Source organism: Lactuca serriola, chromosome 1 (genome assembly GCF_051521515.1).
Source record: "Lactuca serriola cultivar US96UC23 chromosome 1, Lser_US96UC23_V15, whole genome shotgun sequence".
In the NCBI taxonomy this organism is placed as follows: domain Eukaryota; kingdom Viridiplantae; phylum Streptophyta; class Magnoliopsida; order Asterales; family Asteraceae; genus Lactuca; species Lactuca serriola.
In genome coordinates, this window is record NC_136408.1 from 23,863,477 (window position 1) to 23,883,152 (window position 19,676).

The 19,676-nt window shown below is 30.7% G+C and overlaps 1 protein-coding gene and 1 pseudogene across 1 annotated transcript; one reads left to right on the forward strand and one right to left on the reverse strand.

Moving 5' to 3' along the window:
• The first annotated feature begins 13,572 nt into the window (after positions 1-13,572).
• On the forward strand, positions 13,573-15,387 carry LOC145075028 (protein JINGUBANG pseudogene; annotated as a pseudogene).
• A 1,040-nt stretch (positions 15,388-16,427) lies between these two features.
• LOC145075105 (strychnine-10-hydroxylase-like) lies at positions 16,428-18,461 on the reverse strand. Its single transcript, XM_079021439.1, has 2 exons — positions 17,508-18,461; positions 16,428-17,391 (listed from the first exon to the last, which is right to left on the reverse strand). Exons 1-2 carry the CDS (start codon positions 18,444-18,446, stop codon positions 16,765-16,767), a joined length of 1,566 nt encoding a protein of 521 aa, XP_078877565.1. The 5' UTR covers positions 18,447-18,461; the 3' UTR covers positions 16,428-16,764.
• Positions 18,462-19,676: the final 1,215 nt, after the last annotated feature.

Here is a 19,676-nt window from a genome sequence, read left to right on the forward strand (position 1 = left end):
TTTTAAATTAGGAGAATTAATCATCCCTAAAAATCCAAAAATTTCCTTTTATAAATGTAGTTAATTGTCCAAAATACCCTTTTGATAAAAATTGTGTGATTATGTGGTACATGTTACCCCATTGTAATATCATACACTCTCAAATCATGTCCATTGATTAATTTCATCCTGTGATCCAGATCTGTGCATTCTGAGACACAATACTTAGTAAAAACAAAATAACATAAGCATATATATATATATATATATATATATATATATATATATATATATATATATATATATATATATATATAGGCAAAAGTTCAACAAGGAACCATTTTAAACCATAGAACCAAGAAATCATTATTTTTTCAAGTTTTAGATCTTATTATTTATCGAAAAAAATCTAAAATTGTAGAAATTCTTAACTTTCTATCTTCTTTCCGTTGATATCAAATTCGATAATTTTTTCTTCTACTTTTTTTATCTGTTCGAATTCACATTGAATCTGCACTATAAATCATTAATTTTGTATAAATTTATTGTATAATCTGCACAAATTCACAATATGAATCTGCATAGATTCAAAGTATGAATCTGCACAGATTTCACATGATGAATCTGTACAAATTCACAATGTGAATCTGAACATATCATTTTTTTCATCAAATTTGATATCAATGGATGGAGGATAAAAAGTTATGAATATCTATATTTTTAATTTTTTTTATGAAAAATTCGCTCTAAAAGTTGAAAAAAGATTGGTTCCTTGGTTCTATGGTTTAAAATGGTTCATTGTTGAACCCAATATATATATATATATATATATATATATATATATATATATATATATATATATATATATATATATATATATAATCCTATTATGCACAACGCGGGAAATTTACTTAGATCAAATTCATTTGAAATTTTCACAACAACAAAAGAGTTTCTAATTTGTGTATACTTATGATTTAAAAAATAAAGTTATTATTCACTACAATCAATCGTACATGCACACAATAAATAGTTAGAACACACTAACCTAACCATATATATATATATATATATATATATATATATATATATATACACACACACACACACACATGGGCAAAGCTTTATTAGGGCGAGGTTGGGGCGGGGTTGTGGCCCCCCTGATTTTTTTGTTACAAATAGCCTCCTATACTTTCATTTTATATATATTACACCAAAAAATATAAAATTTTGACAGTGGCCCCCTTCTCACCGATTTTTATACATTTTATATTTTCGCCCCCCCCCCCCCCCCCCCCCCAAATCATATGTTGAAGTTCTTCCCTATATATATATATATATATATATATATATATATATATATATATATATATATAGAGAGAGAGAGAGAGAGAGAGAGAGAAATGATTAAATGAGAACACCAAAAATGTTGAGAACGCGAGAACAGTTGTAAACCAATCATTTTATAAGGGCATGAAAAAAATTTTACAATATAATTAAATATGGAAAATTGATGGGCAATTAATTAATTCCTAAAATCATGAGATTTAATATGATTAATAGATTTTTAAAACCTAATTATTAGGAATGCTTATATTCTATTTTTAATTAACAAAATCAATAAAATGATAAAAAAACATTTTTAACATAATTTAAAAAAACATTTTTTTTGTTTTATGTTTATTTTTACCAACTACATCAAAAGATTGACGAATTAATCATTTTATCCAAATATTTGTAGTCATACATGAATAAAACATATTTGTAAATCATATTTGAATCTGATAATTATCTTGAATAAATAAATGAATTAAGTTATATTGATAAATTAATAAAACACAATTTATAGATTAAAAATTGTCATACAACTATAATAATGAACGAATAAAACACATTAAATATATACATAGATTTTACATTTATTCATAAATAATAACAAAAAAATATATTGTAATATTTATCTATTTCTAATTATCACAAATGAATAAAACATAAACAAAAGTTAGAATACAAATACTATTATTCTATAATTATAAATGAATAAGTCAATATCTTTTCCATTTTGTTGTGTTTGGTTGTATATTAGCACTCCAAAATTGCATTGTAGAAACATTTTGATTTTTTCTGCACATCATTAAATAAAAAAGACAAACACCAATAACATTTATCAACATCAAAAAGATACAGAAAAACTCAAATGACTTCATGTCATAAATGAATAGGCATGAACAAATTATGAAGTACATATGATTGCTATAATTATAATTATATTCATACATGAATGTATACCGTTAATTATAACTGAATACACCAAGCTCATTAAATAAGATATATTGTAAATATAAGACCAAAGTTAGCTCCAAATTTAAAGAATCAACTAAGAGAGTTGGACACACCAACAACTTACTTCCAAAATTACAAACATTGGTAGATAAAATAACTATTTATATTTCTAGTTCACAACCAAATAATTGATTTGACTAGAGACGAAAAACAATAAGAAATTATGTCGTTCAAAGAAAATCATATTTGCAACAAACTCAATCGGGTATAAAAATGATTCATTATAGAAAAGACATGAACTAGATTAAAAAAGTAATAACCAAATAAAAACAACTCAAAAGGAGAGGCACACATAATCCTATCAGTTAATCAACATGAGATGTATAGAGAAAAATGTAATGAAAAGAAAAAAGCAAATACTTGGGCAGTAGCTCTGGAAAAAGGAAAGGAGAGGGAAGAAATCACCACAATCAAAGTAACAAAAAATGTATCCTATTTTCCAGAATACGTGAACCCTTTTTTTTTCTAGTCAAAGTAACATAATGACTCCATATAATAAATGAATAGGCATGACCAAATGCTTGTTCTGGAAAAATAAACCAAGTGTAAAAGCAAATTTCTTTTGAAGTTCAAAATACGCAGATGTCGCCTAATGCTTATCCTGATTGAAGGCAGAATAATTTCATCTTTCTGTGTTGTTTAAGATGGATGTCCAAGTGTAATTTGAAGAGCTTCCAAGTACATATCTAGGGATACTATGACAATTTAGAGAAGAAATTCTCTCAACACAAAACAACAAAAAAGAAGGAAGGATTTCATCTGTCTTCAACAATGATGAATCTGAGTCCCAATTTAATATCATTGGAAAGCAATTTAATATCAATATTGTAATTCAGTTTGCTGGAATTTGACCTACGTACACAACAGAAAGAAGAATCAAAACTTACCAATTGTTGATTTATAGGTTCAATTTCATAGGAAATCCTGTCAAAATCCCCCCCCCCCTTCCCCCCCCCCCCCCCCCCCTTTTGCATCGCCAAACTTGTACCCCCCTTCATGATCCTTTTTTTCCTTCCTTGTCAATCGACTACAACGACATCAAGAGTGAATTGGTATTGTTGAGTTCATCGTAGCCCAAGGTGGATTGAAGGCTTCCTTCTCGTCACTCCCTTTCTCTCGCTCGTCTCTATTCCCTTCCTCTAAATGCACGACGCAAAGCACACAATCCCAAATCGGCGGTTGGACCAGAAACAATGTCCGCCTAGAAAAACGGACTAAACCATAAATGCTTGAGTTTGTGAATTGTAATGGTCTGATTAGGGTTGCGGGTTGCGAAAGGTGATGGTGCGAACAGGAAGAAATCATGGAATACAAATGATGGAGGCGGTTTATTGATTCAACCCTAGGGGGAGAGAGAGAGAGAGAGAGAGGGAGAGAGAGAGAACGAGAAAGAGATGAATAGGAGGGCAAGTAATTTGAACAGAAACATGAAAGAGATTGAGAAATTATAGGAACGGGTTAAAGTTGCAATTACCATTATAGCCTTATGACCTTTTACGAGTTACATTTTAGTACCTATAGTTTTAGAATTTACATAAATGACCCGTTTGATAATAGCTTCATATCCGAATATTTAGATGGTTCAGATTCATTCTCGCGTTCTCAATTTTTTAAGTGTTCTCATTTGATCCTACTCGTATATATATATATATATATATATATATATATATATATATATATATATATATATATAGAGAGAGAGAGAGAGAGAGAGAGAGAGAGAGAGTTAGGTTCAAATGTTTTTACTATCTATTGTGTGCTTGTAGGATTCATTATGGACCAATTATTTTAGTTATTTTAAGAAAGTAATTAATGCATATTAAATGCTGATGTTATAATTAATGCTTGTTATATCTTTAACATCTAATATGCATTAATTACTTTCTTAAAATAAATAAAATGATTGGTCCAAAATCAATCCTACATGCAAACAATAGATTGTTAGAACAATATAACCTAACCCTATATATATATATATATATATATATATATATATATATATATATATATATATATATATATATAGAGAGAGAGAGAGAGAGAGAGAGAGAGATGTGAGTTCAATTGAGAAGATAAAAAAGGTTGAGAATGGGGGAATCATTCTCAGCCACTCATTTATTTTTGCCGCAAAAACCTCCGTCGTACCAGCGGAAATGGAAAAGGAATAGACATGTGTTTTCCAAAAAAACATGTTTCCTTAAACTATGCTAATCATTACCTTAATACATACAAAAACATAGTTTTTTTCGTTTTTTTTTTTATTTTTCAGAAGCTATTTTTATCGAAAAATGATTTTAAATATACCAAAATTCATGATTTTTTATTCTCTACAAATAGACATCCATATTGATATAGTTTTACGATAAAATAATTTTTTTTTTTATATTTTCAGTTATTGTTATTCATAAGTGAATAAAAATAAATCAGGTTTTTACTACATTACATTCGTTATTCATTTATGAATAAAAACTATGATTTTTTTTTTTTACAATTTAAGTATCATTCATATATGAATATAACATATAATAAACATATTATATTAATATTTAAATATTAGACGATGCATTCACTTATGAATATTACATAGTTTATTCACTTGTGAATATTAGATTATATATTCACTTATGAATATTATATGATATTTTCATATGTGAATATTACATAGTATTACATGGTATATCAAATGTGAGAATTACATAGTATATTCACTTGTGAATATTAGATGATATATTCACTCATGAATATTACACAATATATTCACATATGAATATTACAAGGTGTTTTCACAAATATATATAATTTTTATATGTTATTCACATATGAATAACATACAGACTTGCATATTTGTTTTTTCTTTTAATAATCATATATTGATTCAGGTGAAAAAACATATTCATATGTGAATATAACGTGGTAATTTAGTTTATGCATTTCATCAAACAGTTAGAGTGCATACAAGTTAACTTTTTTAAAAATGTTAAAAACATGATACTTTGGCTGGTGGGGGAGTGTTCCTCTAGAAATGTTGGTTATGTTGATTGTAGGAAGCTACAATGTGGTGGTTTTTCATCATCTGCTCCTACTCCAACTTCACATTCTGTTCCCATTACACTAGTGGTTGCCATGGAAATCGATCCCTAAGACGTCGCTTATTTTCGCTTAGCGGTCGTCGGAGAAGGACAAAGATAAATTTCGAGGTCGCCGTTGACTGAGATGGTGACGATAACCCTAATCGGAATTGGATCTGCAATGGTGGTGCTAAATCGTCTCCTCTGACGGCGGTGCCAGATCGTCGCCATCAAGTGGATTTCGTGACCCAGATTCAGGTTGCTTATGTGTAGATTACAGACGAAGATATTGATGGAGTCCAAGACAAATTTGCCACCGCTCATTATTGTATTTGGATTATTTACAAGTTTGCCACCGTGCGTTTTTTAAGCTCATTAAATGATTGGCTGAGAATGGTTCCCCCATTCTTAACTTTTTTTTTTCTCAATTGAACTCTCCTCTCTCTCTCTCTCTCTCTCTCTCTCTCTATATATATATATATATATATATATATATATATATATATATATATATATATATATATATATTGTAGTTCTTATTCCAAAAAGATAACCGACTATAAAAGAGATGATGATTCGTTTTTATGCCCAACCTTCTAGACCGATCATCAAGTGACAATTTGAAGTTTGGAACCCCATGAATCGCACCTCAACTTTGCGATTGTAATCGATAATCTTACATTGAATTACATCTCGGGACCTCAACTCTACAACCAACTTTCTCTTAAAAAAATGTTAGCCATTGAATACATCATGTGCGATTTGTGTTTTTAACTAAAACGTAATTATATATTTTTGCTGTTTTATACAATAGGATAACAATTGTAAGTAAAAATCGGTTTATGGAGTTGATCTATTCTTGATTCTTTTTTAGATACATCTCGATTTTTATATTGTCTCATGCATGTTTGATATAATAGGCAATTTTTTTTTTTTTTTTTTTTTTTTTTTTTTTTTTTTTTAATTTTTTTATTTAAGAAGTTTTATTTTGAGTATTAAGTAAATATGATTTATGTTATATTTATGGATAATATCTTTTGGAATGTATTATAGATTTATAGTTGTGTAATTTTAATATTGTAAATTTGTCGGGTTAATAAGGTAAATATTTGTTTATGCGGTGGATATATATCCTCTCTAATAAATGAAAGTTTTTTTTTTGCCACTTGTCAATCTCTCATTAATTTTGACACTTGTCATTTTGTGGTATTTTTGAAATAAACATTATCTACTTGTCAATTTCTGATTTGTTTTAATTTTTAAAATTAAAGTCATATATTTATATATGTAAAGTATTAAATATAATATATATGAAATTAAATTGCAATGAATACATTTTTCCTTTCTTATTTTAAAGTTTTACATTAAAAAATATTTACTGCTTACATTTTAACGTTTATTTTTTTTTTAAAATTAATTTGTATAATATACGGGTTTCCACCTAGTATTCAATTATTTAAAATCAAACGGGTTATAGAAACAAATTTTAAAATTTTGCTAATGGGTTTGAATCAAGGTTGTTTTTGCTCTAAATAGATCTAGTTTTGAAGCTTTGGTATCACAACAGTTTGATCGACTAGGTCGGTTTGATTTTGGCACAATCATATAAGTGGATTTATAGTAGTACTCGTAGAGAAAATATTGATTGGTTTAGATGGTTAAGAGATTCAAACGTAAAATTTTTTATGATAATAAAATATTATATTTTATCCTAAATTTATATAAAAAATATATATTATGTATGAATGTCTCCCTTAATTTAACTATTGAACCACTTATTTTTCTCTATTTTGCAATCTTTTTTAATAGAGTGGTCTTCAAAATGAGGTTCCTTTCTTAGTCCGGTTTTGTTTACTATTTACGAGGCCTACCAGGACATTTTTTTCGTTCGGCCCAATACTTGAAGTACACTGTATACCATCTTTATTTGATCTTAAATTGACTTTTCGTTTTGATAATTTTGGTTCTACAATAAATGTGTAAATACGTATATGGTTGACAGTTGGTTGTTATTTAATGATATTAATTTATATAGCTTTTTTTTATAAAGAAATAATGCTATAAAATTACTTCAACTTTCAAAAAAAAAAAAAAAATTACTGTAGCATTATTTTTTAATTAAATAGTTTTTTCGAGTATAAATATCTTTATTTGTATGAATATTTATAACATGAAAATAATTATTTAGGATAAAAATGTAAAAAAATTTATAATTTTATGGTTTTTTTTGTGATTTGTGTTTTATATTAACATGAAACCTATGATACTAGGTATAAACAAAAAACTTATATAATTTTAGTTTTAACGTACCAAAAAAATAATGTTAATATCCATATATTTTAAAAAGTTTAGAGGTTTCTATGTCAATATCCTATTTCCTTTTAATAAATATAGTAGTCTATAATCTATATAGCAATGATAATGACGGGTTTTCTCAAAACTTATGTAAGATTTGGTTCCGTTTAAAATTTGTTGGTAAAAGCCATCTTAAAGTGAATAATTCAAAAAAAATAAAGTCTATCACAATTAGATCCTGGCATCCTGCATGTACCACTTATAGATAAAGCGTAAATATTGAGAGCAAGTAAAGTAATGATGTATACCTGTTTACATGAATCGTAGCTTTTTATAAACACTTCATTGTCATCTGTACTCAAGAAAGACGCAAAAACATATTAAAAACTGATTTATTTTTTTATAACAAAAGTCTGTGCTCTTTCTGATGTATTTGAGCAAATAAATTTCAAAGGTTATCTTATATCATAATATGATTCTTTGATGAGATTTTACAAGGCTTACAGAACTAGAAACCGACACATCAAAAGTCATTCGTTCCATGAAATATGGGTCAACCTGGGGGCTTCGTATCATACACATATAATACATTCATATATAGAAATGGCACATATAACACATGTGTAGATAGAAATGGCACATATATTTTTATACTTTTATATAAATAATATATTTTTAAAACCAATATTAAATAATATATATAAATCAATAAACCAAATAAAACACTTTATAGAAAATAGTTATCAACAAATTAATTTGTGTTTTTGTTATCCTTGTAACATAAAACAATCAATATTTTCTTTCATGATGTAGCTTAATTCGTTTCGTGATGACATGTTGTAGGTTGTAATAAACTGATAGATTTGAATTTTGACGATGATAACAGTGCAATTTAAAGTCAACATTACCATAAACTCAACATTACCAACATTTTTTAAAAAACACGAACAACACTACAAAAGTTCTAAACAATATTATATGGTGTGGCTTTAATACAACTTAATTAACACTCGTATTCATATTCAGTGACGTAGTCAAAATTTAATTTTAAGATATCAAATAATTTACAAAATATGAACAAGTAGCAGGTCCACTTCAAATGGTAACAAAATGTACAATGTATGATTTTAACTTAAATTGTTCATTTAAGTTAGAAATAATTGATTAATTAAAATAATAAAAAAATATAAATATACAAAGTTAATGAGTGAAAAATTCAGTGTGGAGATTGAATTGCAATTTGATCCATTCAAAAAATTATTGGCTTTATTTTTTAATCGACATGTCTCAACGGGTAAATTATTTCATTCGTTGTGAATCTAAGTTTTGAATGGGGTGTGCTATGTTACAATTCACATTCTTAACATTATTTATTCAAAAGAAATATAATTATAGTATATAATATATATTTCACCTAAACTTTGTCTCGCGTGTGCCAAGACCCACTCTTCTATCCATGTAGCTACGCCTGTGCCTGTACTTTTGTTATCGTGTAAGTTTAGTTCTTTATATCCATAATGCACAACTTAATTTCTTAAGTTTAAAAGATAATATAAATGAAATACAACTTAATTACTTTTTTTAGAACGATAAATCTATTCTATTCAACTTCTACAATTCTCCTAAATCTCCATCTGTGTCCCTCACGAGACTTGAACCTCGATTTTAAAGAGGGAGGATTATGTAAATGAAATTTACAAGCCTACAAGGTAAGTATTGTTTTTCGTCCTCGGCTAATTAATCCAACTGTGTGAATTAACTAACATGAAAGATCGAGGTTTTGTAAAATGAAAGAAGTTGTAATATCTACACAATTATTGATAAAATGTTGAATGATGATGAAAATAAATCTTTTACAAACCTTATTGTATATTTCGGTTTAAAATAATTACAAATGGAAAACATATCACAAAGTTAGAATTTAGAAACCGTAATATGTCGTGAGTACGACTTGTGAAGTTTTCAAAAATTCATGCGTTGAGATTTACCTAATATATGGTCCTCTACACGATTATATTGATGTTGTTCGTACATCATACACCATCAACGGCCACAATTCGATTGTAAATTTACCTGATATTCCCGTGCAAATTAAATCTTCATTGCCAATGATTTCCATTAAAGGATGAATATTCAAATCAAGAAACGAGAAGCTTACACGTGGGGAATAATAATTGGTGGAGGTTGTAGGAGTACTAAAAGCAAGGAGGAAATCTTGGTGGTGGGACCAACTAGCAATGTCACATGTGCCGTGCGAACAAAACAGCCGGACACGTGGAGGAAGATTAGCCAGTCAGGATGTCGTAATCATCAGATGACGCTTTTTACGTGTCCATTGTTCATGGGACCACCAACGGGATCCATTCATCCAGACCGTTTGTTCCGGGTTATTGGATTTCCTTTTCCAAGTTTTTCACTTTGAATTAAAATCCGATGGATTAATTCAATATCCAAAATTATGATCGAATTTTTTAAACAGTATAGTTTAAAACATTATAAAAGATTACATACATTCTCAATAACCTTCAAAATATTAAACTCTTTTATATCAAAATTTTAATCTTCCTTGTTTGACCTAAAATCAATGAAATGTTATATACAACATAGAAATGCCTTTGAATTTCTATGGGTAAAAATATAGGTATTAAGTACTTTGATATTAGAGGTAATAAAGTGTATTGACTATATTGAATTTATCTTAATTTAGCCGCTTAGTTATGTTTAAGTTGTAAAAATTATGACATCTCTAATTTCACAATAAGAAAATACCGATTTTTTATGTTTTATTTAAAAATCAGAGTATCATTTTGAAGAATAATATTACAGAATTTGTTCCCAAAATATGATAAAGATATTATCGAATCATTTTCGAATAAATGTATTTTAATTATATTAAAAACGTTGGGATGTAATCGTTAATACAATACATAAGCATAAACGGAAATAACAAAGGTCTTACAAACATCTATTATTCTACTGGCTTATAATTCATAAATCTCTCATCTGATCATCACACCTATGTCTTTTTGTTACTACCTGTGATACAATAAACTTAGTGGGGCAGACTTGGAAGTCTGGTGAACACATAAGGTTTTTAACCCACAATAATTAAATTCTTTATTTCCATCAAATCATTTAACCCGATTACCCGTTCATGTTATCCTTACTTTCTGTCTCCAAAGCATCTAATTTAAGGGACCTATTATAAAGATTATCTTCGAGATAGACAATAATGCTTAGGGGATTCATCAGCAATATATGTCTATAAGGCTACCATGAGGGGGATGGAGTACAACTGGTGAACAATTACTTCAAAAACACATACAGGTTGTGAGCCTGTCAGCGTTCCACTGGACTGTCTAGAATAGTTTGTGGTCGTCATCTATAGTCCGCTAGATGACTTGATCATCTTTAAAATCAAGGTCTCTCATCATTTATGATTTATCTCATCTTTCATCTTTCATCATTTATATCATCTTTCGTCTACTCATCTTTACCTAACATATTTATAGGTATAAAATACATATACTGTTTAAATCAAGTAAAAAATATATAAATCATTTATCCAACATAAATATCAAGAACACAAATAATATACACATATAGCATGAATTTATATTAAATATTTCTTATCTATGTGTAAAATGAAAGTAACTATACACTTACTTGTTAAATTGACGATTCGAAATTCGGACAACACTTCGCTTCTAATAATTGTCTTTTCCTTTGACGTAACCTAGTATAATTATCACTAATTCTTAATCTAATATTTATTGCGACTAATTATTAGTTTAGATTCATCATTAATTCGAAGTCTACTGATCTAGAGTTGATAAATGACAACCAGGTAGGATCCATTTGATATACAAAATATAATGATTGAAAATCTCACTTTAAACACCTCTCTAAATTCAGCCTAAACATCATCCTCGTAGGTAGGATCCTAAGATCGTAGGATCGGGATTCGATCCGATCCTACCTTCCCTAGATTTGATGTTGATTATTTATTATTATTATTTTTTTGAAAATGATATTTTTTTTACCATTTTATATCTTTTACCCTTTAGAAATTTACCGCTTATCATTTTGTGTTGTGACTTAAGACTAATATTTTAAAGTTTTTATAACTTTTAAACGAAAAATTGAATGTTTGAAATATTTTTCATGTTTTAAAATTATAAATAAAAATTATGTTTTATTTTTATAGAATCTTAGGATCCTGATCATGCAAACCAAAAAACGATCTTACATAAGATCTCGATCTTGACAACCTTAAAATAAATACAACTACAATGTTATCATAAGTATCATAAATCATAAATAAAAATTAAATACATTGTTTATATTGGTAACAACAAAAAGATATGTTGTTATTTTTTATGAGCGTTTGTTAGTACCATGAAATTTACCTCTTCATATGAAATGGATAATATTATTTGGAGACCTCGGAGGTGTTCTCTATTTCTTTGTTTGTAAAACAATCACCTTGTTTTTTGATGCCCAGTTCTTACCACTTGTTAGTCATGGTGCTCTTCATATGAATTATTTCGTCGTTTCAAAATAAATAAATAAATAAATACGTAGTAATAAACAAAATACTCTATACTTTTTAGAGTTCATAACGTATTAGACATAAGATGTCCCTACTTCAAATATTATTAATGTTTTTTTTTTTTGGTACATTTTTTTTTTGTTTTTTTGTACAAGTCATATAATAGTTTTTATTCTATATTTGTCTGAACTTTGCTCCAATGCTATTAACTATTTATGAGGTGGGCAACAACACCCTCATTACTTGGCAACTATACATCACCCTTTACATTTCTGTTTTTTAAAAGCTTGTTCGTAGTTTTTTTTCATACAATACAAATATTGATCAATCAAGTTTGCCGTATGGATTCAATTGTCACCCCACATAATGTAATTTGTTTCATATGCTTGATAGCAAGTTCAACTTGCTTACAAACCATAGGTTTGTGGAATATTTATAAATTCTTCTTTATTGTATTAGATTTTTAGCGATAGTTGATGACTTTTAAGATAATATTACAATTGTTTTTTCTATTGAACATAAAAAAAGTCATGTTTACATCGTAACCTTGATTCTACCATTTTTGTCTTCAGGTTCACAAGTGGTTGCTTCTACAACGCAAGCAATGATGATTATTTGATACGTTTTTTAAGAAATTTTCAGAATAAGAATATGTAGTCCCGTTAAAACTTGTATATTAACTTAGCTCAAGTATAGTTTGATCTTTTGTTTTGCTTAAATTAGCAAACTTTTTATGGAGTTAAGTTTGAAATCGACAAATTTCTAACATTTTTAATTTTCCAATTGTACTATAGCGTTAGCATGTGAATTTATTTGGTGTATAGATATTGTGCACCTTCGAAAATAAAAGATATTTTGGTCCCTATAACACCATATAAGGTAATCTACTAATGGTTTGCTTTTCTTATAAGGCTTGTCTCTTTATATACCTAAAACCTACTAGGTAGAAAAGTATATGTCGCCTATTTTGTAAAAAAAACATCAACTTTATTAATCTATATTGATCATTGTAAAACCTCAAACTTCGTTAAATTTAAGATTCATATTTCCCCATAACCATGAGATAAAACACTAGTTGAATCTTATTACATTAATAATAACCTTTAATGGTTTTTTAAGGTGAAAATAATCAAAGTAGTGATGATTGGTTCAAAGGCAGAATGTTTCATTAATTAGATCTTGATCAAAAGGCAGACAAAATAAAATTACCCAAAAAGAATGTATGGAGCCCCGAAATTCCCTCCTCACACAAATATTTACTTTTTACCCCCACGTGGCATCATCTCGTTCACCATTTACCCCTCCCACTTAAATTATTTCTATTTATAGTTCATCTCACCAAATTTTCTCACTTTTCCCCCCACCACTACCCTTTCTTTCTTTTTCGTTCTTCCGTTATATTTCATCATTAACAAATTCTTGGAATTCAATCTTGAATGCTGGAAGACGAAAGGAGAATTAAAATGTCATCGTTGAGGGAAAAAACCGCTTCTTTACCTCCAAAAATCAGCAGCAACGCCGTGCATAATTCTGATCCTAACCTCTCCGCTAATTTTAATTTCCCGGCCAACGACGACGACGACGGCTATAACAACCGTCGCAGCGACGCCTCCGCCAATGAACCCAACCGTATAAGCTGTGATGCTTCACCTATTACGATGTCACCCTGGAACCAGACTACTCCTTTCCAGTCATCTCCTTGGTTAAGTGGTGCCGCCGACAGCTCCGGTCATCAAAAGAATGATTTCGTTGGGTCTATTGTCCGGGAGGAAGGCCACATTTATTCACTTGCAGCCACCGGTGATTTACTTTACACCGGATCCGACAGCAAAAACATCCGTGTGTGGAGGAACATGAAGGAGTATACAGCGTTTAAATCCAACAGTGGGTTGGTGAAGGCTATTATTTTATCCGGCGATAAGATCTTCACCGGCCATCAAGACGGGAGGGTTCGTGTTTGGAAGAAGAACCGAAAGAATCCCAGGAACCATAAACGCATCGGTACATTCCCGACGTTTTTCGACGTCTTGAAGACGTCGATGAGGCCGAAGAATTACGTGGAAGTGAAGCGTAAATGCACCACGCTTTGGATCAAACACTGCGATGCAATTTCTTGTCTTAGCATCGAAGAAGGAGAAGGTCTTTTATACTCAGCTTCGTGGGATCGAACGTTCAAAGTTTGGCAAACGTCGAAATCGAAATGTTTAGAGTCAGTGAAGGCGCACGATGACGCTGTGAACTCCGTCATCAGCACGAAATCCGGCTTGGTGTTCACCGGATCGGCGGACGGGACTGTGAAAGTCTGGAAACGCGAAGGGAAGGGGAAGACGATGAAGCATCATCATGTGGAGACGCTTTTGAATCAAGAATGCGCAGTGACGGCGTTAGCGGTGTCGAAAAATGGTTCCATTGTGTACTGTGGTTTGTCCGACGGGTTGGTTAACTTCTGGGAGTGGGAAAAACAGTTATCTCACGGCGGTTTTCTCAAGGGCCATAAGTTGGCGGTGCTTTGCCTTGCTTCCGCCGGAAATCTCCTGTTAAGCGGCTCAGCTGATAAAACGATATGCGTGTGGAAGAGAGAAGGGAACGTCCATAATTGTTTGTCGGTGCTGACGGGGCATACCGGACCGGTGAAGTGTCTGGCCGTGGAGAGGGAGGATGGGTCGAGCTCCGGCGACGGAAAATTGGTGGTTTATAGTGGCAGTTTGGATAAATCAGTGAAAGTATGGAATGTGTCGGAGAAGTCGCCGGAGACGCAACAAATGGTAACGATGCCATCTTTGAAGGAGTTTGCCGTGTTGTAGTTATTTGGACCGATGATCTTAGAAGATTGATTCTGATTTCGTTTTAGACGCTGAGATGAGGTTTTAGTAGTGGGGAATGGGGATCTTTACTCGATATTTATATATCCGTTTATCATAATTCGATAGAATTAATTTCAAAATTCAAATGGTCCGATTTCATCGTAACATCGATTATTATAGTTATATTTCAAAAAACCCACCCTTAATTGTTGTTTAATTTCTCATATTTTAGCTCGTTTAGGTATATCTTTCATGAGTAATGCTGCTTGGAATCCCATTTCAAAAGTTATTGTTATGTTTGTGTCAGTTCACAACCAAAAGCCTAAATCAAGAAATTGGAGACAGAGTTGATGAACATGATTGATATTTATGTCATTTGAATGCAAAAGATGATTCATATGCTAGCTTTAGTGTCCAATAATGTTGGCTATATAGAGTCTCATGTACCTATGTATGTTGAGACTATCCATCTTTTTAAGGGGTTTTTTGAATTGAAATTTGAAAATCTAAGTAAGACTCCAAATTATCCTTACCAATCTAACTAATATGTAAAATGAAAGAAAAAGGAACGAAGAAAAGTAACGCAGAAAATGACTCGATTTGGTCGGAAGTGTAGTTCTTTGAATAAAAGGTATCACACATTAACAAACCTAGGAAATTTGGACCCAAAAATATAGAGTTTGGATATTGCTTCATTACAAATATCTCACATTACATATTTCTTATTGAGCTCGCACATGATTTATTCCTGCCTTTCTATACAAAAAAACGTAACTCAAAATCTTGATTGATATTAAAACCGAAAATTAACAAATCAAACAACATTTTGACAAGATTGAAACTCGTAATTGGAAAACAAAACCAACATTTAACCATTTTTATGTACTGGAGATTACCAAATGAAATCCAAGATTCTAAAGATGTAGATGATGGCTGTTTTGTTGTCTTTTTATTTAAAAAAATATTCATGATTTTTTGTCAAGTGTTTTTTTTTTCAAAATAATAAAGTTTTGATTTTCTAATATATAAGAAGCATTAACCGAATTATTAATTCTAAATAAAAGTTACTATAATTAAATATGATAAATATTAATTATATATAATATTATCATAATTAAATTTAAAATACATTGATTATAAAAAATATTATTTATAATTAATGTTTATCCTATTTAATTAAATATGAGAATATTTTTTATAATTAAATCTTTAATTAATGCTTTTTATATATTCGCATATATTAGAAAATCGTAGTTATGACTTTTCATAAATAAGGTAAGGACTTTGGGTTTAAGAACTTCTTTAATAGTGAAATTGTCGCAACATTTTATGTTTCTTTCTTCATTGTACTTTATCTTGCTTCCTTAAAAAGAAGTACAAAAAATGTCGATTCAAATAAAAATAAGAAATCAATACAACAAACAAACATTTTGAACTGATCTGAGACAGTACTATATCAAAACATCAAGGAAACATTGCTATCACCAGGGAAGATTTTAAAATTTAGAAAACTCAAAATAGCAAAGTTTAACAGTATTCGAGTATTACATTCCATTTCACAAAAACAAAATACCAATATACCTATATATAGATTTATGACACACGATCACAAGCATCCTTGCAAGAACAAAAGGGAAACTCGTGCCATTAATTCATTATTACCAACGTAGAAAGAAGTGTGTTGTTGAAAATATATTTGTGGAGTAGAGTTCAAGAAACTAGCTTAGTTGTATAAATTGGGTGCTAATCGAGGTGAGATGAGAACGCTAAGCGGAGTAGCTTTAGAGGTTATCATCCCTGGGTAGTGTTCGCTCATATCAGTAGGTTCTCCGGTTGGAGTTTCAAAATCAAAGCCTTGCAATAAAGTGGCGAGTGTCAATTGCATAGACTGAACTGCTAATCCTATTCCAGGACATGTTCTTCTTCCGCTGCTGAATGGAAAGAACTCATACGACTGACCCCAAACATCAATGTCCTTCTGAGTCGTCAAGAATCTTTCTGGTTTATACTCCTCCGGTTGGGGCCAAAACTCTGGATCACGTTGGATGTTCCACAGGTTGACCATCAGTCTCGTCCCTTTCTTAACTTTGTAACCCGCCACAATGCAGTCTTCAACGGTCTGGTGAGGAGCAATGATTGCACCCGGTGGGTATAAACGCAGTGATTCCTTGATGACGGCGTTAAGGTAGACAAAGTTCTTTAAATCTGATTCTTCCACTACTCTCTCCCTTCCAACATGTGTCTCGATTTCTTCGTGGGCTTTTTTTAGCACCTCAGGGTGATTCACCAGCAAAGCTAGAGTCCATGTTAGAGCCACCGTTGTTGTGTCTGCTGCGCCTCCTATAATCGTCTGTTCATACACATGTACAAACCAACAAATTAGTTAAATAAGACATCAAGTTTTATATATTATGTATGTATATAGCTATAGCCTATAGGTATATATATCAAGAAAGACTTAATTACCGAGCATGTAGCTTTCACAATTGTTCCTTTATCGAACACCGAAAGATCCTTGTCTTGTTCGCTATTCAAACGGGTCAGCAATGATGCCACAAAAACTTCGTCTTTGGGATCCACAGGCTTCCCAGAACTCATTTTTTCTCTCTGCTCCCTTAACCAATCTTCCATAATAACGTCGTATTCTTCAGCGGTTTTCTTTACCTTTCTGTGGAAACTGAAATCCAACCATCTTAGCCAAGGAATGACATCACCAACCACCACTGTCCCCAGTTCATGGACGTAATCCTTGATGGTGTTCTTCACATGATCACCTTCTTTATCACCAGTCGTATATCGTCTCCCTGCTATCATCCTCAGAACCACATTAAATACCAACGTCTCAAATCGTTTCTCCATTTCTTCGACGACTACCTTTCCCGTAGACCCTTTGCCTTCCGCCCAAACTTTATATAAATCGTTCATCAAGAATTTCACTTCGGAGGTCCGAACATGTGAAAGCATCCGAAGACGACTTGGCGAAAGGAGATCAAGCACGGCTATCTTTCTCAAGCCTCGCCAGTAAGGACCATAAGGAACGAATCCAAAGCTCGCAAAATTGTAGCCGAGAAGTTCAACTGCAGCTGATCTGGGTCTGTCTGCAAACGACTTGTCGTTGGTGGTGTAGCACTCTCTTGCCATTTCTGCACTGTTGACTACCAGAGCTTCATGAGCACCAAGATTTAGAGTGAAGATTGGTCCGTACTTTTTGCCGAGGGATGCAAGTACTCTGTGAGGTAGACCACCTTCGCCGCTAAGAAGATGAAGGTGCCCGATTATTGGCAACGCTCCCGCTGCTCGCGGAGGTGCTTTCACATCTCCGGTCTTTCTCGTAAACACGAAACGGAGGATTAATATAAGAGAGAAGATGCCAGCAAGTACTGTAAATATCGCAGGGAAAGACATGGTTTATGGTGATCAGTTCTATAGTGCGATCGAAGTATTTATAGGAGACGAGGGTTCCTTTTAATGGAGGGCTAATTTATTAAAAGAAAATTGGCTGATAGGGAATTAAAATTCCTTTTTTAAATGGTACTAGTCAACATTGTCATGTAAGGTATGGTCAAATCTATATGCCTCTCGACTTTAGTCAATCAAATCGTCCATTGACGATTTTAATCTAAAATGTTAATCTTCGACTAAAATATATTAATATCATAATATTTTTATATTGAAGATTTGAAAATAAGCTGTGTTTTTCAATTTAAAAAATAAAAGTGGTAACATTTTATGAGGAATATGTTTATTTTCGGCACTTTATTCGACATTTTTTCTTCACGGCAGGTTACTAAAAGGTTATTAAACACACAAAAAAAAAAAAATAATAAAATAAAATAATTATACATAATACAACCATATATATTAAAAAACAACAATAAACCCAATGGCCTCCCTCAACATACCATCATGTTCAAACAAATATGCCAACATCACAACACCTCCAAGACATCTCACTTAGCCTTCCAATCAGCATATTCTGGTTCATCCCCATCACAAAGTGTTAAAAGCGGTTTCCAAATTTCGAAGGATAGTGTCTCAGTTTAAGATCAAATTGATGCATGGATGGATGAATGGATTTGTTATATATTATAATTTTGCTATATAAAAAAATAATAATTAAAAAGTCTTAAATTAAGGGAGTTAATAAAGGGTTTGTTGTGAAAAGTAAAAAAAAAAAAAAAAAAAAAAAAAAAAAAAAAAAAAAAAAGCAAATTAATCAAATCATTTTACGGACTAAAATGGACTATTAGTTAATGGGCTTAGATTATGATCTTGGCCTCTTGGGTTACCAAAATAGGCTTAGCTTATGGCTTATTAATATTTGATTGATGATCAAAGATATGGCCTTGAGTCAGGACTCGTCTTTTTTTAATTCATTAAATAGGAATTTAATTTTTAATGACCAATTAATTTATGTATTGATTTTTAATTAATCGCCCAGATATGTATTCATTGGCAGTTACAATTTCAGTTATTTGACAATTAATAATAGGGGTTGATCCGTAAACAATAATATTTTTTCATACACAACAATTCATGCTTTAAAATGTTGTAAACATAATTTGTTGTGTACGGATAAAAGACGTTGTGTACGAATCACTTCCTGTTAATAATATTTTCTTTTAGAAATTAAAT